This window comes from Schistocerca piceifrons, chromosome 4 (assembly GCF_021461385.2).
Source record: "Schistocerca piceifrons isolate TAMUIC-IGC-003096 chromosome 4, iqSchPice1.1, whole genome shotgun sequence".
Taxonomy (NCBI): Eukaryota; Metazoa; Arthropoda; class Insecta; order Orthoptera; family Acrididae; genus Schistocerca; species Schistocerca piceifrons.
Window position 1 is genome coordinate 391,571,044 of NC_060141.1, and position 19,243 is coordinate 391,590,286.

General features: G+C 45.6%; 1 protein-coding gene across 1 annotated transcript in view; it reads left to right on the forward strand.

Moving 5' to 3' along the window:
* The window catches only part of LOC124795867 (mucin-17-like), a 423,417-nt gene that overhangs the window by 369,182 nt on the left and 34,992 nt on the right, over nt 1–19,243 (forward strand). The window contains exon 5 of the mRNA XM_047259949.1: nt 8,589–8,711. Coding sequence (XP_047115905.1) covers nt 8,589–8,711 — 123 coding nt within the window. The remainder of the gene's footprint in view (nt 1–8,588; nt 8,712–19,243) is intronic.

Consider the following 19,243-nt stretch of genomic DNA (forward strand, 5'->3'; position numbering starts at 1 on the left):
AAGTCATCAGAAGATCAAAACAAACTGCAAAACGATTTAAAAAAGACATCTGAATGGTGCGAAAAGTAGCAGTTGACCCTAATTAACGAAAAGTGTGAAGTCATCCACATGAGTGCTAAAAGGAACTCGTTAAATTTCGGTTACACGATAAATCAGTCTATTCTAAAAGTCGTAGATTCCACTAAATACCTATGTATTACAATTACGAACAACTTAAATTGGAAGGAACACACAGAAAATGTTGTGGGGAAGGCTAACCAAAGACTGCGTTTTATTGGGAGGACACTTAGAAAATGTAACAGACCTACTAAGGAGACTGCCTACACTACGCTTGTCCGTCCTCTTTTAGAATACTGCTGTGCGGTGTGGAATTCTTACCAGATAAGACTGACGGAGTACATCGAAAAAGTTCACAGAAAAGCAGCACGTTTTGTATTATCGCGAAATATGAGAGAGAGTGTCACAGAAATGCTACAGGATTTGGGCTGTACGTCATAAAAAGAAAGGCGTTTTTCGTTGCGACGGAATCTTCTCACGAAATTCCAATCACTATCTTTCCCCTCCGAATGCGAAAATATTTTGTTGACGCCGACCTACATAGGGAGGAATGATCACCACGATAAAATAAGGGAAATCAGAGCTCGTACGGAAAGAGGTGTTCATTATTTCCGCGTGCTATACGAGATTGGAATAACAGAGAATTGTGAAGGTGGTTCGATGAACCCTCTGCCAGGCACTTGAATGTGATTTGCAGAGTATCCATGTAGATGTAGATGTAGATGTAGATGTAGACAACACAGCGAGCGCTGGAGGAATACCGGGATGTAACGGCTGTCGCCACGGCGTCCAACTGCAGAGTGGCCATCACGTCGCTAGACATGGACAATGCGTTTGACAGGGTCCGTCACAACTACCTGCTACGTGTCATGTCGAAAATGGGAATCAAGCCTTCTTTCGTCGATATCATCAGGAGATTATACACTCAAGCACCTTCAAGAATTCTTGTCAATGGCCAATGCGCAGCGAGAATTCCCATCCTAGCGTCGATATGACAAGGCTGTCCCCTCTCGATGTTGCTGTACTCGTTATCAATCGAGTTTCTTTTACGACCATTACTTGTCAAGCTCCCTGGAATTGAAATTGGAGGCAACAAATTTGTCTGCAGATGTTATGCTGATGACCTGGCCGTGTATCTGACTTATCCGACCGATGTTATGAGGATACAGGACGTGATTCAGACATATAGTCCTTGTTCTGGAGCAAAAATTAATGTCAGTAAATCTTGCATTTTACAGTTAGGCAGAGGGATAGGATTCGTTGAAACAGGACCAGTTGAACAAGCGGACACCATCAAATTTCTGGGGATACGGTTTAGCAAATGTCCTGTAAAGACAGCAGCCTGGAATTGTAAAATGAAGCTCAACAGTCTCCGGGCGGTATTACGAGAGAATTCCACCCGTCCTCTACATGTGATACAAAAAATCACGCTGATAAATCTCGCTATACTTCCTAAGGTGTACTACCTCGCAAGTATTTGCCCTTTGCCTTCCACAATAGGGAAACGAATTGAATCTGCTCTAGCGTGGTTCATAAGGAGAGGGCGAATCCTAAGGGTAGATTATCAAACCATGACTGTACCCGATAAGAGAGGTGGTTTAGGTCTCACCAACGCTACAGACAAATGCAGAGCTCTGTTGATATCTCGGACGGCAAAGGCCCTAGCAGCAGGTGATGGAAATCTCACAGCTTACGTTGTGAATGCAGTGTCTCCTCCAGACAACATGGTGCCAGTTATGGTCGGCCATATAAATTATAGGTTGTCGCATATTAAAACATATATTATTGAGAACAGCTACATCCGACAAAGGGTAAGGAACTACACAATCAAGGAAGTTTGTAAAGTACTTACGGAAGATAAGTGTATAAGCAAATTAGCGAAGAAATTCCCCACGATCACTTGGAGTCGAGTTTGGCAAAACATTCATGTTACAACCTTCCTGTCGCATGTAAGAGCTACGTGGTATTGTGATTTATACAACACCATAAGCACAAATGAGCGTCTCTTTAAGATCGGCTTGTCAAGTACCGTCCAATGCTTGGACTGTCAGACGACTGATTACTTCACCGTTTTACTTGTGGCGCCACTAACGAGGTATGGCTATGGACACGACATAAACCGGCTAAAGTGAACCGCACGACTGATGACAATATAGCTCTGGAAGAACTGCTGCTTTCACAAGATGGCCTTATCCAAATCAGAACCGACTTTCAACCTATTGGCTCATGGGTAAGTTCGTCGAGTTCTGCTTGGCAAGGAAGAGTAAATCTCTAGTCGAATTTCAATATGACCTCATGCAAGAGTACGCGAGGGTGGCTATTTGCTTTGAACACAGTGTGACAAAGAAAAGAACGTCGTCTACATATGCAACCGTGTCTTTCTGCCTTCTCGTACTGCAGAAGGAATTTGATTTAACGCAAGCATTCTTATCCTAAATGGAAGAGGTGTATCTTCAAGGTTCTTTATATTCACATAACGTCTAAGTTTCAATTTTCAGAAAGTTTTTTTGTTTATTTATGAGAGCACGGCGCACGGTTTGTGCCTTTAGAATAATGTTTCGTGTTTTGGAGAAATATAAAGGCACATTTAGGTCTTAGACAACAGGCATGCCAGAAACCACCATTTATGTTTGAGTTAAATTCTTACAAAAAAGAAAAAAAGACGGTAGAACACTTGCCTGCGAAAGGCAAAGGTCCTGAGTTCGACTCTCGGTCCGGCACATAATTTTAATTTGCCAGGAAGTTTCGTATCAGCGCACACTCCGCTGCAGAGTGAAAATCTCATTCCAAATCACTAGAGTCTTCAGCCGAGTTTTCCTTGGCCATTGTTATGTGATAATCATTGACTACCGACTGATGTTTGTGTATATACCCTCTCCCGGGAAGTTCTTTTCTGTTATTTTTAGCCGGACGCTGTGGCCGAGCGGTTCTAGGTGTTTCAGTCCGGAACCACGTTGTTGCTACGGTCGCAGGTTCGAATCCTGCCTCGGGCATGGATGTGTGAGATGTACTTAGGTTAGTTAGGTTTAAGTAGTTCTAAGCCTAGGGGACTGATGGCCTCAGATGTTAAGTCCCACAGTGCTTGGAGCCATTTGAATTTTTGTTATTTTTTCATGTTTCCTCCTTCCCACTCCTACCTTGTGCAGGGGTGCCTTCAGGATCGTATCTAGTGGGTGGTGAAACAGGCCTCGCCGACAACGTATAGAGAAGAGGGAGCGCAAAAGCTGACCGAAAAAAAGAAAGAAAGGCTTCAAAAAGGAACCAGGAGAGGTAAACGAGTTGCTCTATCTCTCGAGTTCCAGTCTTGTGCCTACAAGAAGATACGTTTCCGTCGGTTTGAGACTATAAACATGTGCTGTTGTCAAAATGAATTGTTTGAATTAGGGTGCTTGAAAGTAACTGAAGCAATAATGAGTGGATTGAAAAGCATATTTCTCGTAAACCACTACATTTCATCTGACTTTGTTTTGCTCAAAAAACGCTTTAACGGAAGCTCTGTATGTTATCTTGAAAAGTACGCAGATCACCTGGTGCGAAATATGGCAGAAATATTTACACAGCGGAGCTAATTAGCTGATTTGAAGTTCCAGGTGAACGAGCTGATGAAGAGCACTGACACGACTACTCATTTGAATATTTTGAAGGTGTTTTTCAAAGTAAATGGGTTAAGAGATGTTTATCCAAATATCGAAATAGCTTTGATGATATTTAGGGCACTGCAAGTGGCTGCAGCATCCTGTGAACTCAGTTTCAGCATATTATATATGGTAAACGACTTAAGGTCAGGATTGGGAGAGAGCAAACGGATAAATTCAGCTATCTTGTCAAGAGAACGACATAGTTGGTGAACTCAAAGCATGGAAATACAAAGTAAAATTATAACTAAAACACGATTACTAGAAAGGGATATTTTCTCAGTTCTTAATTATAACCCTTTTCCTTTTATATCTAACGTATAATTCATGTGCTATTAATAATTTGTGAGTTGCAAATAAAATACGTTCTTTATTATACATCATACTAAAATCAATGTACAGTAGTTGATATAAACAACAGTGTACATAATTTTTCTTCCATTTTTTAAAAGTTGACTATTCGGTATGTGATTTATTTAATACAATGATAGATTTAATTTATTGTTTGAAATATTTTTGTCAGTGTAGTTCAATTAAGCAATATTTTTCAATAATGCTTCATTTTTATTAAACCTACTTACAGAATTATAAAATTTGCTAAATCTTCAAAGGAAAAGTTGCAAAAGGTAGGTACTTTTACAGAGGGGGTTGGGGCAGTGGGAGGGAGGGGGCGTAGCTTTGGCAGTTCTGGAGCGGCACAGGATGACCTTGATGTGAGTCTAGATGCATTACCCCTACAGCAGTTTTCCTGCATAATAAGCCGTATGTCCATTAAGTTCGGATGATTTTTTTTCGTGCATTGTAGGGCTATATTTAGATGTGCTGCCCTTCTCTCCTCTACCCCCTAACCTCATGACTAGGAGTCTTAGGGACGTGCTGGCCCTAAGAGAATGTTTTCGTATAGTAGGTCATATGTAGACTAAGTTAGATGGCAACTGTTCCAAGTATACGAGAGTTAAACTTTAAATGTCATCCATTCTCCTACCATTACACCCCCCCCCCTCCCCCAAGAGGCTAAATGTTATAGGCGCTGTGGTCAAACAGCCCCGGAAACTGTGTGCTCGACGTAGGAAACTATGGGTTCTGATAAACGTAGTCAATTTTCGATTATTTTACATGTCACTCCCTACACAGCCCACCTGTAAGGCTGCGTGGAGTGTACTACGTATATATATATTTTGGACAGAAGTCATACATGTTCCAGGTTTGCTTGAAATAGCTCGAGAGGTTTTACATTTATGCTTACATGTCACCACTTCCTCACAACCATCCCTCCAATGAAGGATGAAACAGTTTCTTTGTGCCAAGTCAAATCTATAAACACATCTATTGTCATACTCTACAAACCACTGTGAACTGCGTAGCGGAGCATACTTCCCAAAGTGCCACCTATTAGGGCATCATCCACTTCCATTCGCGTATGGAACGAGTGAAGGATAATTGTTTTAATGACGATCTGCGAGCTGTAATTAAGCTTGTCTTCACGATCCCTGTGGGAATGACATGTTGAAGACTGTAGTGTTTTCGTAGATTCCTCACGTAATTCCGTTATGCTCTCTAAATATTTCCAAATAGTCTAATTTGCTAGGGGCTACACACCCTGAACCTGGATTAGATTCCCGATACTGTTACGGATTTTTACCATGGTGTGAGAACTGGAACGGAGTGCACTCAGCCTCGCTATGCCAACTAAGGAGCTACTTGGTTCCAGGGCACAAAAATTGATAACGGCCGGGGGAGCTGTGTGCCGATCCCACACTCCTCCATTCGACGTCCAGTGATGCCATAGGCAGCGGATGACACGGCGGTCGGTCCATACCGGTGAGCCCACTAGGACGGAGTTTCTGTTTACAAACACATGAGCAATATTGTAGTTTTGGACGCATGAGTTTTTTGTAAGCTTTCTCCTTTGTAAACTGAATGCGTGTCCCGTCATTCTGCCAATGGACCGAAACCTATCATCTGCTTTACCTATGCGGCCTGTCCGCTTCATATTCCCACGAATTGTTACGATCAGTTATCAGTTGACTGATTCCAGTTGCGACTCATTGATATTTTAGTCGTAGGATATCACTTTATTTCTTTTTGTGAGATCACAATTTTCCACTTCTGAATATTTAAAGCAAGTTGCCAATGTTTACACCACTTTGAAATCTTATGATCTTGTTAACAATTTCTGAAAATTTGTTCGGATTTCACTTCGTTATACATAACTGCATCATCTGCAAAAAACTTGAAGTTTACCGTTTCATTAATATATAAGGGTCCCGGGTTCGATTCCCGGCCGGGTGTGGGATTTTCTCTGCTCGGGGACTGGGTGTTTGTGTTGTCCTCATCATTTCGTCACCATCATCATCATCATCATCATTCGTGACAGTGACTAGATTGGATTGGGTAAAAAACTGGACTATGTAAAAATTGAGACTTTGTAAGGGCGCTGATGACCGCGCAGTTGAGCGCCCCAAAAAACAATCATCATTATCATTACTATATAATATCAACAGCAAATTTCCCAATACACATCCCTGGAGCACACTTGATGTTGCTTCTAAACATGTCGATGATTCCCCATCCAAGATAAGGCGTTCCTCCCTCACAAATTTTGTTTGATACCATATATGATCGTAATTCCTTAATGACACACACACACACACACACACACACACACACACACACACACACACAACGCACGCACACACACACACACACACACACACACACACACACAGCCCGTACATGTTTCGATTTTCATTTACAAAGATGAACCAAAACCAGAATAATATTTTCACTCTGCAGCAGAGTGTGCGTTGATATGCAACTTCCTGGCAGATTAACACTGTGGGCCCGACCGAGACTCGAACTCGGGACCTTTGCCTTTCACAGGAAAGTGCTCTATCATCTGGGGCTACCCAAGTACGACTCACAACCCGTCCTCACAGCTTTAATTCCGCCAGTACCTCGTCTCCTACCTTCCAAACTTCGCAGAAGCTCTCCTGCAGATCTTGCAGAGTTTTGAATTTTGGAAGGTAGATGGAGAGGTATCGGCGGAATTAAAGCTGTGAGGACAGGTCGTGAGTCGTGCTTGGGTAGCTCAGGTGGTAGAGCACATGGCCGCGAAACGCAAAGGTCCCGAGTTCGATTATCGTTCCGGCACACACTTTTAATCTTCCAGGAAGTCTCATGAACCAAAACATTATGACACATCTGTAACAGGCTACTGATCCACCTCTAGAACGCAACACTACAGGGATTCTGTGTGACATGAGTACAAGTCCTTGGTGGGTTATCGGAAGTATGTAGCACGAGACGTTTACGCAAAGGTCACGCAAAGGTCACGCAAATTACGGACCGGTGGTTTATGAGCGCCCGTGGTGACGCCCAGTACCGTACCTAATGTGTTGCATTAAATTCAGAACAGGCGATTTTGAGGACTAAGACATGAACTAGAGTTCACTATCATGCTCCCCAACCCACTGTAACACGGTTCTTGCCTTGTGACAGGGTCAGTTATCCTGCTGGAATTTGTCATCGCCTTCGGGTAGACATGGAGCATGCAAGGACGCTGGTGGTTTGTAATAATGTTCACGTAGTCCACATCTGTCATGGTACCTTCGATTACCATCGCAGGTCCAATGGAAGCCCAGACTACTGACTTTTCCCCTGTTCCATAGCATAATACTACTCCCACTGGCTTATGGGGGGTAACGCACTGCATGTTTCGAAAAATTTCCTCTGGATACGAGCATCGAACTGGTGTATCAAGCGACGTGAAATGTCCGACCAAACAACACGTTTTCGTGGAGCCAGGATCTAATCTCGATTACTGCCCACTTCAATCGTAATTGGCGATGACGTTGAGTTCACATCAGAACTCGTAGGGGTCATCTGCTGATGAACCCCATGTTCGATGCTATACTCGGCTTGGTGTGCTCCGAAACACTTGTACCTGCACCGGCATTATACTCTGTCGTCAGATCTACCATAGACCGCCACCTATCCTGTCTTGCAAAGCAAACAAATCCATGACCTCCAAGCTCTGTGGTGAGGCATGGACGTACAGTATCTTGTCGCTTACTCTTGGTTCCATTGTCCTTCAATCACATTCCATAGATGTCCAAGACAGTAGTGCGAAAACAGCCGACCAGCTTCACCGTTTCTGAGATGCTCGTTCCCAGGCGCCGGACTATAACAACCTGCCGTTTATAAAATTCAGATGTGTCAGTAGAGTTCCACATATGCGACTCATATCGTCTCTAGAATGATTCCCCATTCGTCTCCACTCTACTTATAGACAACTTTTTCTTATCTCGTTACGTTCCTGTAACTACACCAAGGGACATTCAGTCTCACATTGGGTAGTGGTCAGAATGTTTTGGCTCGTCGATGTAAGCAGATAAAAAGTTGGCTTGAGCAATTTTACTTTTTCCAACTGAGCTGCAAAGGAGGGCTGCTTATGCAGACTCAGGCTGCAATTGTGGCTAGTATGTGGTTGGTTTGCTCAGGTGGAAGAGCTGGCTGAGTGTGTGGTTGTTTTGGACGAGCTGGTTAAGTGTGTGGTTGTTTAGGTCAGGTGGAGCAGCTGGCTAAGTATGTGGTTGGTTTGCTCAGGTGAAAGAGCTGGCTGAGTATGTGGTTGTTCTGGACGAGCTGGTTAATTGTATGGTTGTTTAGGTCAGGTGGAGGAGCTGGCTAAGTGTGAGGTTGATTTGGTCAGATGGAAGAGCTGGCTGAGTGTGTGGTTGTTCTGGACGAGCTGGTTAAATGTGTGGTTGTTTAAGTCAGGTGGAGGAGCTGGCTAAGTGTGTGGTTGTTTTGGTTAGGTGGAAGAGCTGGCTGAGTGTGTGGTTGTTTAGGCCAGGTGGAGGAGCTGTCTAAGTGTGTGGTTGTTTTGGCCAGATGGAGGAGCTGTCGGCGCTCCAGCGACCGCAGGAGTGCGCCGAGCTGCCACACCAGCAGCGGGGAGCCGCGCCGCTGGAGAACTCTCCAGACGACCTCGCTGAACTGGAGGAGGAAGAATCCGTAAGAAACGACACACCCGCTACTGCCTCCGATGCATTCTGCCAAACTTTCATTGCATAGGACGTTGTTATAATTACATTAGAGTTTCATATCACCTAGTAGTTTGCTTGCCACTTTGTATCTCCTACTCCCCGTTAAACCTGAATATTACATTCTAAGAATACCATCTATGAAAGATGATCTGGTTTGCACTTCGATAGATCGTTTACATACTCTCCGGAGTAAAAAATTGAGAACGTTCTTGCTTCATAGTTCGACCAAATTTTTTTGAAGATGAGTGTACGTTTCCTGCCAGTCGTCCCCATTTCAGTTGCAGCATGGAAATAAGTTCACTCACAAACAGCCGCAGAATTGAATGTATCTGCAACCTCTATTGTTCAAAAACAGAATCTCCTCTCGCGTTGTTGTTACTTTTAATTGGGAATTATTTACAGCCACATGGTACTAAATTCACCGCAGGTAAGAGTTTTTCCTGCTTCAGAAATGAGTTACAGCAGCACAGCATAACTGAAGCGTGGTGAAGTTATAGCAATTCTTCCTGTTACCTAGCGTGTCTGTCACCACCAACGAAAATAGTGTTAGCAGAAATTGGCGATGGTCGTCGTTAGATATGTAAATCAAGTCAACACAATCCGTATGAGCACGTGTGATGTGCATATTTACGACAGCTTTTGTTATCAAGATGAAAAAAAATTATCCTGAGAGACATTCCATAAAATGTCTGTTTGGTATTTCTTAGTTTTCAACTGTGTAGTACGTAAACTGAATATTATAGTTCCAGCATTCCAAATTCATCAGTATTCACTGCAGCTCTGCTTCATACGTTCGATCATGTAGGTGCAATGTGACAGAACTCATGAAATATTCCTCACAGCCAAAATTGCTCTGCGTCAGTTTCATCTGAAAAATAATATCTCTAATTCTTCTGTACTGTTTGTAATTAATACTTACGACACTTAAATTGCACTACTGAAGGAGAACATGAAGTGTGTAACATTACAATTTACTTGCACTTTCTGTTGTATTTCAAGGACGAAAATTACTGAATTGCTGTATATTAAAACAAAGATAAATACATCATTATATATTGATTATTAATTGGAAACATGAGCCATTATATTATTCTCATTGAAGTAAATAAAAAAACCTGAGGTACGTGAAAATATTGTTTTAGATTAAACTTCCGATATAATGAATCACATGATTACCAATTCCTTTTTCTTTCAACATATAGTTCTTTATACTTTTCTAGGTGTTTATCAGGTGCCGAAGACAAAAGTACAGACCCAGTTACAATTACCATATATTTATTTTTTTCACAAACAATCCTTTCATTATGTCGTCCGTGAGTAATAGGACTCTGTGAGGAGTGAAATTTCCGATTACAAATAATAGTTTACGCTGTCTAATATTCCGCCCCCTCTTGTCTGTTCGCCTTGTGTGCCAGACTTTGAGAGTAATACATTTTTGTTTCTGATGCTACACTATGACATGGAAAATATTTCACTGATGAATGCACTCTTTCTATTTTCTTATGTCTTCCATGTTGAGGCATCTTCTGTAATATTAGTTCGAAAGCAACGAAGTTCTGTTGTTGTCAGTTCAATTTTGATTTATAACATGTTTGTCACTTTCTGACACTCTTCGTAATGTGCTACTTTCATTATTTGTTTATCACCACCCACATTCTGTCCTTACGGGTTTCAGCAGTCCATTAATTATGTTTTCTGAATCCTCCTTCCTCTCAGCCGGGAAAGCTGTATGATAAGCGAAGAGCACATTGTTACCTCCTCCATAGCGTCCCATTTTTTAAAAAAATCATAGCTTGTTGTACACTGAAGCGACACAGAAATACGTATAGGCATATGTATTCAAATAGAGAGGTATGGAAACAGGCAGTATATGGCGCTGCGCTCGGCAACGGCTATATAAGACAAGTGTCTGTATCGGCAGCTCGTGGTCTAGTGGTTTGCAGTCGGCTCACAGCCGTGTTGGCGTGCAGAGCTGCTCCGCGCGCCGTCCGACGCTCCGCTCTCGGTGGTGTTTACTTCCGCGTCGCGGTGTTTGTGTCTATCGAGTACAGTACTAACGTACTCCATGGCGCACTCGTACCGCCGTGCAAAGATAAAAGTAACGTTTCAGGCCGAACATCCACGACCCAGAGCTTTCGAAGTCGAACAGTTCATCCGAGAGGAACTACGTTTGAACCACTAGGACGTAATCGGCATACACTTTTCCATCACTGGAAGTGTTGTCTACATAAAGATGTCGACGGAGGAAATTTGCACCGACATAATTCACCGTCATGCCATCGGACTAAAATTTAAACACTCTGATGGACATATGGGTGCTGTGACAGTCCCCCATGCTGGATTCGGTCTCCGGACATTGCGGGTGTTTGAGCTCCCGTTCGATGTGCCTCAGGATGTGGTCGTTGCCGCTTTCCAACCATATGGCACCGTCTTGGGTCACGTCGCGGAGAAGTGGCAAACATTTACCACCTACCCCGTACTAAATGGCGTACGGCAAATAAAAATTGAGCTGACGAAACATGTCCCATCGTACCTGCTGATTGGCTGTGTGAGGTCCATCGTCATGTACGATGGACATCCACGAACGTGCGCAGGATGTGGCCAGGAGGGACATGTACGTTCCGAATGCTTACACCGCCGTTTAATACAGACGCCGTTACATGAAGAGACCCAGGCTTCGACGGTCACGTCCTTACCCATCTCCTACGCCAAGGTTGCACAGGACCCCGTCGTGCCACTCCCGATCGCGCCAGCAGCATCGTCAACGCCACCCGCCGCAGCACAACGCGCCGACGACACAAGCACGGCATCGCCTCCAGTGCTCGCTTCAAGACCGTCCGGGTTGCTGACCAAAACCGATGTTCCTGTTGGAACCATGGACGTCGACCTCGGTGTCGTGCCGACGTCTGCCTTTGTCCAGACAGGTTCGGCGTCAGAAGACGGGCGACCACATTCTGATGCAGAAGGCCACATCAGAAAACAGCGGTCGCCTCGCAAACACAGGCAACGACGACGAACGCCTTCCGATGACGCCCTTTCTCAGACGGCCCCGCGAGATGTCGACCTGATGTCTGACGGTGATCTCCCACATTGCGTCCAGTCACGCGATGTGGCAGCAACAGGCGCCCCTCCTGTGACGCCTCCTCTCCCAGCCTGGGACGTGTCCTCGCCGTTGTCAACGAATGATGACGGCGGTCCCCCTGCCACTCATGTTGCGGAATCCACAACATCCGTTCCGGAAGTACGAGACCGTCACATGTTGACATCGTCAGCTTCCTGGCCGATGACGTTGAAGAAGAAGTGGAACAGACTGCCAGCGTGTCTGCACGGTGCTGGCGCCCCGCCAGTAATTATCACCACTGCGGCACCACCGGCGGGTCTCCACCCGCCGGCTACTTCTACCGCACGTTCGGCAAATACTGAGGATGGCCGTACACATCAATATCGTATCGCCACGACGAATCTTGCCACCATTCGTGCCCCCCATAAACTGGCAGTGTTCCGAGACACTATTTACTCTGCGGATGTTGATATAGCACTCTTACAAGAGGTGTTTGTGGCTGACTTCCTAGTTCCCACCGGATACAACGCACGTGTTTCCCCCGCATCCGACACCGGTAGCGGCGTCGCCATTCTGCTACGCGACTGACTCCCTGCAGAGGACGTCATCTACCTCCCCACTGCGCGAGGTATGGCCCTCACATTGTTCGGCGTGCGTATTATTAATATCTACGCTCCGTCCGGAACTGGCCGCCGTCATGACCTACAAACTTTTTTTGCCGAAAGCGTCACACCCCTCTTCACAGGTCCGCAGGACGATTTGGTACTCGGTAAGGATTTTAACTCGACGCAAGAACCTGCGGACCAACTCCTGCGACATTCACCTTGTGCATCTCTCTCAGTGGTCATCGACCGTCTACGACTTGTTGACACTTGGAAGAAGCTCCACGGAATTCAACCGGGCTATACATTCTACACCTCTCACTCGTCAAGCCGCATTGATCGCATCTACGTTACTCGCTCCCTTGCTGATGGCACACGTCATGCGGAAGTCTGGCCTTTGGCCTTTTCAGACCATGATGCGTAACTCTGTGACGTCACTCTCGCCCGACAGCGAGTGTGGCATAGTCGTGGTCTGTGGAAACTCAATGTCGCTCACCTGACCTCCTCAGACTGTCGCCGTATGGTCGAAGAAGCGTGGGCACGCTGCCTCCATCGTCGAGAAGCCTATGACTCCACCGTATCATGGTGGCTCTCCTGTGCAAAGCCGACCCTCAGGAAGACACTGATGAGTTATGGGAAGGAATTTAAGGCGTGGCACTTCTACTACACCATACTACGTGACTGTGCGACGATGCCTTTCTCGCTAGCCCGGCAGTCGATGGTCCATCGCACGAAGGCACAGACCTCCTTGATCATGCGGCGTTACTTGGAAGGAATTGTAGTCCGTTCTCGTGCTTCTAATCGTATCCCTCAAGAACGTCCGTCGATGTACCACCTCCTTCAGGAACGACAACGACGACGACGAGCTCTGATCCAAGTACTCACTGATGTGGAAGGGCGCCGGCACGACACCCAACAAAGCATCGGTCGTGCTCTCCATGCTCATTTTGCCGGGCTATACGCAGCCGTACCGGATTCTGCAGCACTGATCACAGAAGTCGCTCACCTTACTACGAACACTCTTCCGGAGAATGCAGTGCATGACCTCCAAGACGACGTAACCACAGATGAAGTGGTAGATGCTATCAAGGCGGGTTCCGATAACAGATCTCCTGGACCTGACGGTATACCCATCGAATTTTATAAAAGTTTTCACTATTTGTTGGCATCCACGTGGACGGCAATCGCACAAGAGCTGATGTCACCGATGACAGTGGTCCCGAGCGCCTTTCTAGATGGCATTATTATCCCCGTACATAAACCGCACGGGTTATCGAGGGTTCAGGACTATCGACCAATTACTTTTCTCAACAGCGACATGAAAATATTCACACGGCTATTGGCATCGCGACTCAAGAAGGTCGCACGTTACGTCACATCCTGCGACCAGACTCCCCTAGGAGGCGACAACATCCGTACGGCCCTTTGCCATTACAGAGACACGATAGCATTGGCGCATTATCAAAGTCTCCCTGGCGCCTTGTCTTCACTGGACTTTAGCCAAGCTTTCGACCGTGCTGACCACTTCTATTTACGGACAGTTCTTCAGCATATGGAATTTCCTGGCGATATTGTCACAGTGGTTATGCGCCTGTTGAGTAGTGCAACCTCTAAAGTCATGTACAATGGTCGCCTCACAGCGCCCCTGGTCATCGCACTATCTGTACGACAAGGCTGCCCTCTTTCCACGATTTTGTATGCTTTCGCCTTGGAACCCCTGCTCCAGGGCATGCGCCAACGTTTGGAGGGTATGGCTGTGCACGGCCACCGTTTTTGTTGTACAGCCTACGCAGACGACATAGTACTATATCTGCGCAGTGAAGCTGAAGTACGAGCAGCACTGACATGGGTGGCGACTTACGGCGAAGCGTCGGGGAGCTGCCTCAACGTGTCAAAATCCAAGGTCCTGCTCACTGGTGAGGGCTTGCCGGAGAGATGCGTTGCCCCCCTTAATGTCGCCACCAACATACGGTGTCTTGGACTTGATTTCGCAGCAGATCTGCACCACTCAGCGACTATCAATGGTAGACGCTTGCTACAGACAATCAGAGCAAATCTCGCAAATCACCGGCTACGAGCTCTCGACGTTATCCAACGCGCGCAATACGTGAACATGTATCATACTTCCCGTATACCACACGTGACTCAGGTACTACCAGTCCCAAATCTCCTGGCCCGACGACTGTTGATGGCTTTCGGCTCCTTCGTCAGCTCGGGGATGTTATTCAAGGTGCGATATGAATCCCTTGCACTGCCACGAGATCGTGGCGGGTTGGGACTCATCCACGTGGCGACACGTGTCAAGGCACTTTACGTCAGATCCCAATAAAACTTTGGCATCGTTGCCCGCAGAACCTTACTAGCCTCCTGCTTCACAACTTTGCACCGGCCTCCTTGTCCGCCCCGGTACTGGTATCGACCATTCCAACCCCCTTTTATTACATCCAACGATTTTTCCTGGAGTTCAGTTATGTCTACCGGTCCTTACCACTTACACGTTTGTACCTCACGAAAACAGTCTCCGAATTGTTACAGCAGTGTCGCCCGTCCAACCCCATCGAACGTAAGTATCCACAGTACGTGTGGCGACACATATGGAAGGCGATCCATGCGCGTTTTCTCGAATCAGACGTTCAATCAGCGTGGTACATCACCGTGAATGGCAAACAAGTTAACCGTTATCGTCTGCACCGCATCCATCTCGCCGATTCATCCCTCTGCACCCACTGTGGAGTGAATGACACGGATGTCCACCGGTTCCACTGTGGCACAGCGTTCGACGTCTGGACACTTGCGCGGCGAATTTTGGCGTTTCTTACTCGACAGACACCAGCTCAGATCGACGTCCACATGCTTTTGTACCCCGATAAGACTTTCTACCCCTCCGCCAAAACTCACTCTGTGAATTGGATCTGTGGCCACACGATCCGCTATCTTTTTACTTCTGGCGACATGTCTATGCTACGATATTGGACTTATCTCAACGAACGACCCTGCGTCCTGATAAGCAATATTTTTCCAATTTCTTACGGAGCACCTTCGATGACTCACCTCGTAGCTGGAACGTCCAAGCCCTGAGAAGCTGAAAACTGTATTAACCGAACCGAACTGAATAGATCTGCTACCCAGAACCCACGCCTACGCAACGAGAAGACACGTTTGGACGAGCTGGCCTGCTGTAGGCGGAGACACTTCAGGCGCTCCTGTAAGAACTGGTCTTTAACTACAAGTCGCACGACGACTTATATATATAAACTTTTCCTTATTTATTCCTCATAATTTCTTCTTAAAGGAAAATGAAATTTGATTTTGGCTTTGAGAAACATTTTTTTTTGTTCGCAAAGATTGCTTCCGAGCAAATGGCAACAAACAAAAATAAGTTTCGTAAGCAGATGACGCTGTACGTCATCAGCAAGCACAGACCTGGTTCAGCTCGCCAGTGTGTGTATGAACTGACACCCACGCCATCTGGTAGTTACGCATCGAAAGGAGCACTCGGTAGACCCCGCAGTTAATACCGATGCCCGTCCTGGAGTTGGTTAACACCTGTGCTAAACAAGAAGATCATCTTCCAAGAATAATTACTGTTTTTAAGAGCAATGTTGTATTTCCTTCCCCATATTATTCCACTACCGTCACATTGATGTTTTCTGTCGTTCCTTCTTTGCAGCCATATTATTACTTTAGTACTAATATCTATTTGGAAATGTAGACCAACTAAATTAAAAGCTGTTTGTTTTTATCCCATACGGCTTTCGCTTCCTTTCATTAACGAAGCATCCTTAGTGGCCCGTAATAATTGTTTTTGTATACATGTAACAAATATCCTGTCTAATGTTTCAAATATATTACTATATTACTATTTTTCGTTATTTTCTCGTTGATACGGAAAAAAGTGGCTAGCGTTGCTACCTCTGGACCACGCGGACACGGGATCGATTCCCGGCCGGGTTGACAATTTTCTCTGCCCGGGGACCGGGTGTTTGTGTTGTCCTCCTCGTCATCATCATCATTCGTGTCAGTGGCTACATTGGCCTGTGAAGAAAAATTGGACTGCGAAAAAATTGGGATTTTGTACGGGCGCTGATGACCGTGCAGGTGAGCGCTCCACAAACCGAACATCATCATCAGCAAGTGTCTGGCGCAGTTGTTAGACCGGTCACTGCTGCTACAGTGGCAGGTTATCAAGATGAAAGTGAGTTTGAACGTGGTGTTATTGTCGGCGCACGAGCGACGGGACACAGGATCTCCGATGTAGCGATGAAATGGTTATTTTACCGTACTACCATTTTATGAGTGTACAGTGAATATCAGGAAAAATATCAAATCTCCGACATTGCGGCGGCCGGGAAAAGATCCTGCAAGGACGTGACCAACGATGACTGAAGAGAATCGTTCAACGTGACAGAAGTGCAACCCTTCCGCAAATTGCTGCAGATCTCATAACTGGGCCATCAACAAGTGTCAGCGTTCAATCCATTCAACGAAAAATCATTGAGATGGGCTTTCGGAACCTAAGGCCCACTCGTGTACTCTTTATGACTGCACGACGTATAGCTTTACGCCTCGCCTGGGCCCGTCAATACCGACACTGGACTGTTGATGACAGGAAACATGTTGCCTGGTCGGACGAGTCTCGTTTCAAATTGTATCGAGCAGTTGGACGTGCACGGGTATGGAGTCAACCGCATACATCCATTGACCCTTCATGCCAGCGGGGAATGTTCAAGCTGGTGGAGGCTCTGTAATGGTGTGGAACGTGTGCAGTTGGAGTGATATGGGACCCCTGATACATCTAGATACGACTCTGACAAGTGACACATACTTGCATTCCGACGGACTTGGGCAATTCCAGCTGGACAGTGTGACACTCCACACGTCCGGAATTGCTACAGATTGGCTCCAGGAACTCTCTTCTGAGGTCAAATACTTCCACTGGCCACCAAACTCCCCAGACATGAACATTATCGAGCATATCTGGGATGTCTTGCAACATGCTGTTCAGAAGGGATCTCCCCCCTCGTACTATTATGGATCTGTGGACAACCCAGCAGGATTCATGATGTCAATTCCCTCCAGCACTACTTCAGACATTAGTCGAGTCCATGCCACGCCGTGTTGCGGAACTTCTGCGTGTTCGTGGTTGCTGTACACGATAGTAGGCGGGTGTACCAGTTATTGTGGTTCCTCAGTGTTCGTGGATATTCTAAATTATACGATTGTTTCTACATTTTAACAGTTTCTTTCCGCCATCAGCTGATCTGTAATTTTACACTTGAACTATCAGAACAGCAACAGTTAACACCGCACTAAAGAACTAGTAACTCCATAATGAGATTTTCACTCTGCAGCGGAGTGTGCGCTGATATGAAACTTCCTGGCAGATTAAAACTGTGTGCCCGACCGAGACTCGAACTCGGGACCTTTGCCTTTCGCGGGCAAGTGCTCTACCAACTGAGCTACCGAAGCACGACTCACGCCCGGTACTCACAGCTTTACTTCTGCCAGTACCTCGTCTCCTACCTTCCAAACTTTACAGAAGCTCTCCTGCGAACCTTGCAGAACTAGCACTCCTGAAAGAAAGGATATTGCGGAGACATGGCTGCCAGGAAGTTTCATATCAGCGCACACTCCGCTGCAGAGTGAAAATCTCATTCTGGAAACATCCCCCAGGCTGTGGCTAAGCCATGTCTCCGCAATATCCTTTCTTTCAGGAGTGCTAGTTCTGCAAGGTTCGCAGGAGAGCTTCTGTAAAGTTTGGAAGGTAGGAGACGAGGTACTGGCAGAAGTAAAGCTGTGAGTACCGGGCGTGAGTCGTGCTTCGGTAGCTTAGTTGGTAGAGCACTTGCCCGCGAAAGGCAAAGGTCCCGAGTTCGAGTCTCGGTCGGGCACACAGTTTTAATCTGCCAGGAAGTTTTAGTAACTCCATCTTCGTAAGAGACTGTTTCATGTGGAACGAGAGTGCTTACCGAGCTACGAATTTTTTGCGAATTTTTGAAAATGCTGCACATTACTGGAGTACTTTGTATTTCTAATAAAACAGTTACTCTTATGTTAAATGTGGACATGCCGTAGTTTAGCTGAAAGATAGATGAGTGTAGTGCATGCTTTTGTTATTTTTTATGGTACGTAAACTGCTGCCTAAGATTTCCAGAGATAGATTTAATGTAATGCATGATTGAATAGTTTGCAGTATAGTAATCAGCCAGGAAAAGATTTACCAGTCTGTCACTTATTTGATTTATGATGCATTTTTTTTGGATCACTGGGTCACTCTGTATATTCATTAACACTGTGACACTCAATTCGCTATGTTCCTTGAGATATTGATGGCGGAGGGAGGAAAGGTTTACAGTTGTCGGCATCCGGAAAGCGTTCTGTACCGTTCCGCATGATAATTAGCAAACAGAAAATATGGTGATGCTGCGATTGAAGTGAAGACTTGTTAGGAAACAGATCTCAATACGTTGTCCTCAATGCGCAGACGCCCTGAGAAGTGAAACTTCATGGAACGGTAACTATTCAGGATATTCGTGAATGACCTAGTAGGTAACGTCAACAGATAATGGTTTCATTATTAGAAAAAATGTTGTAATATACAGATTTTTTGCAGCCAAATAGACTAGCAGTTAATCCTCAGCATGCAGTGCTCACAGAGAGACTACAAGATCCAATATTATCCATCGACTGGGGCCTGTTAAATATCGTGCCATATATTGAACGTCTTAGGGTGGAACAACCAAACATTTTTTGCTGTTATGAAGGCAGATTGCAGGATTAGGTTTTAGCTCAACAGGGTACAAAGATTAACAGTAGGGGGCAAAACGATAGATTTGT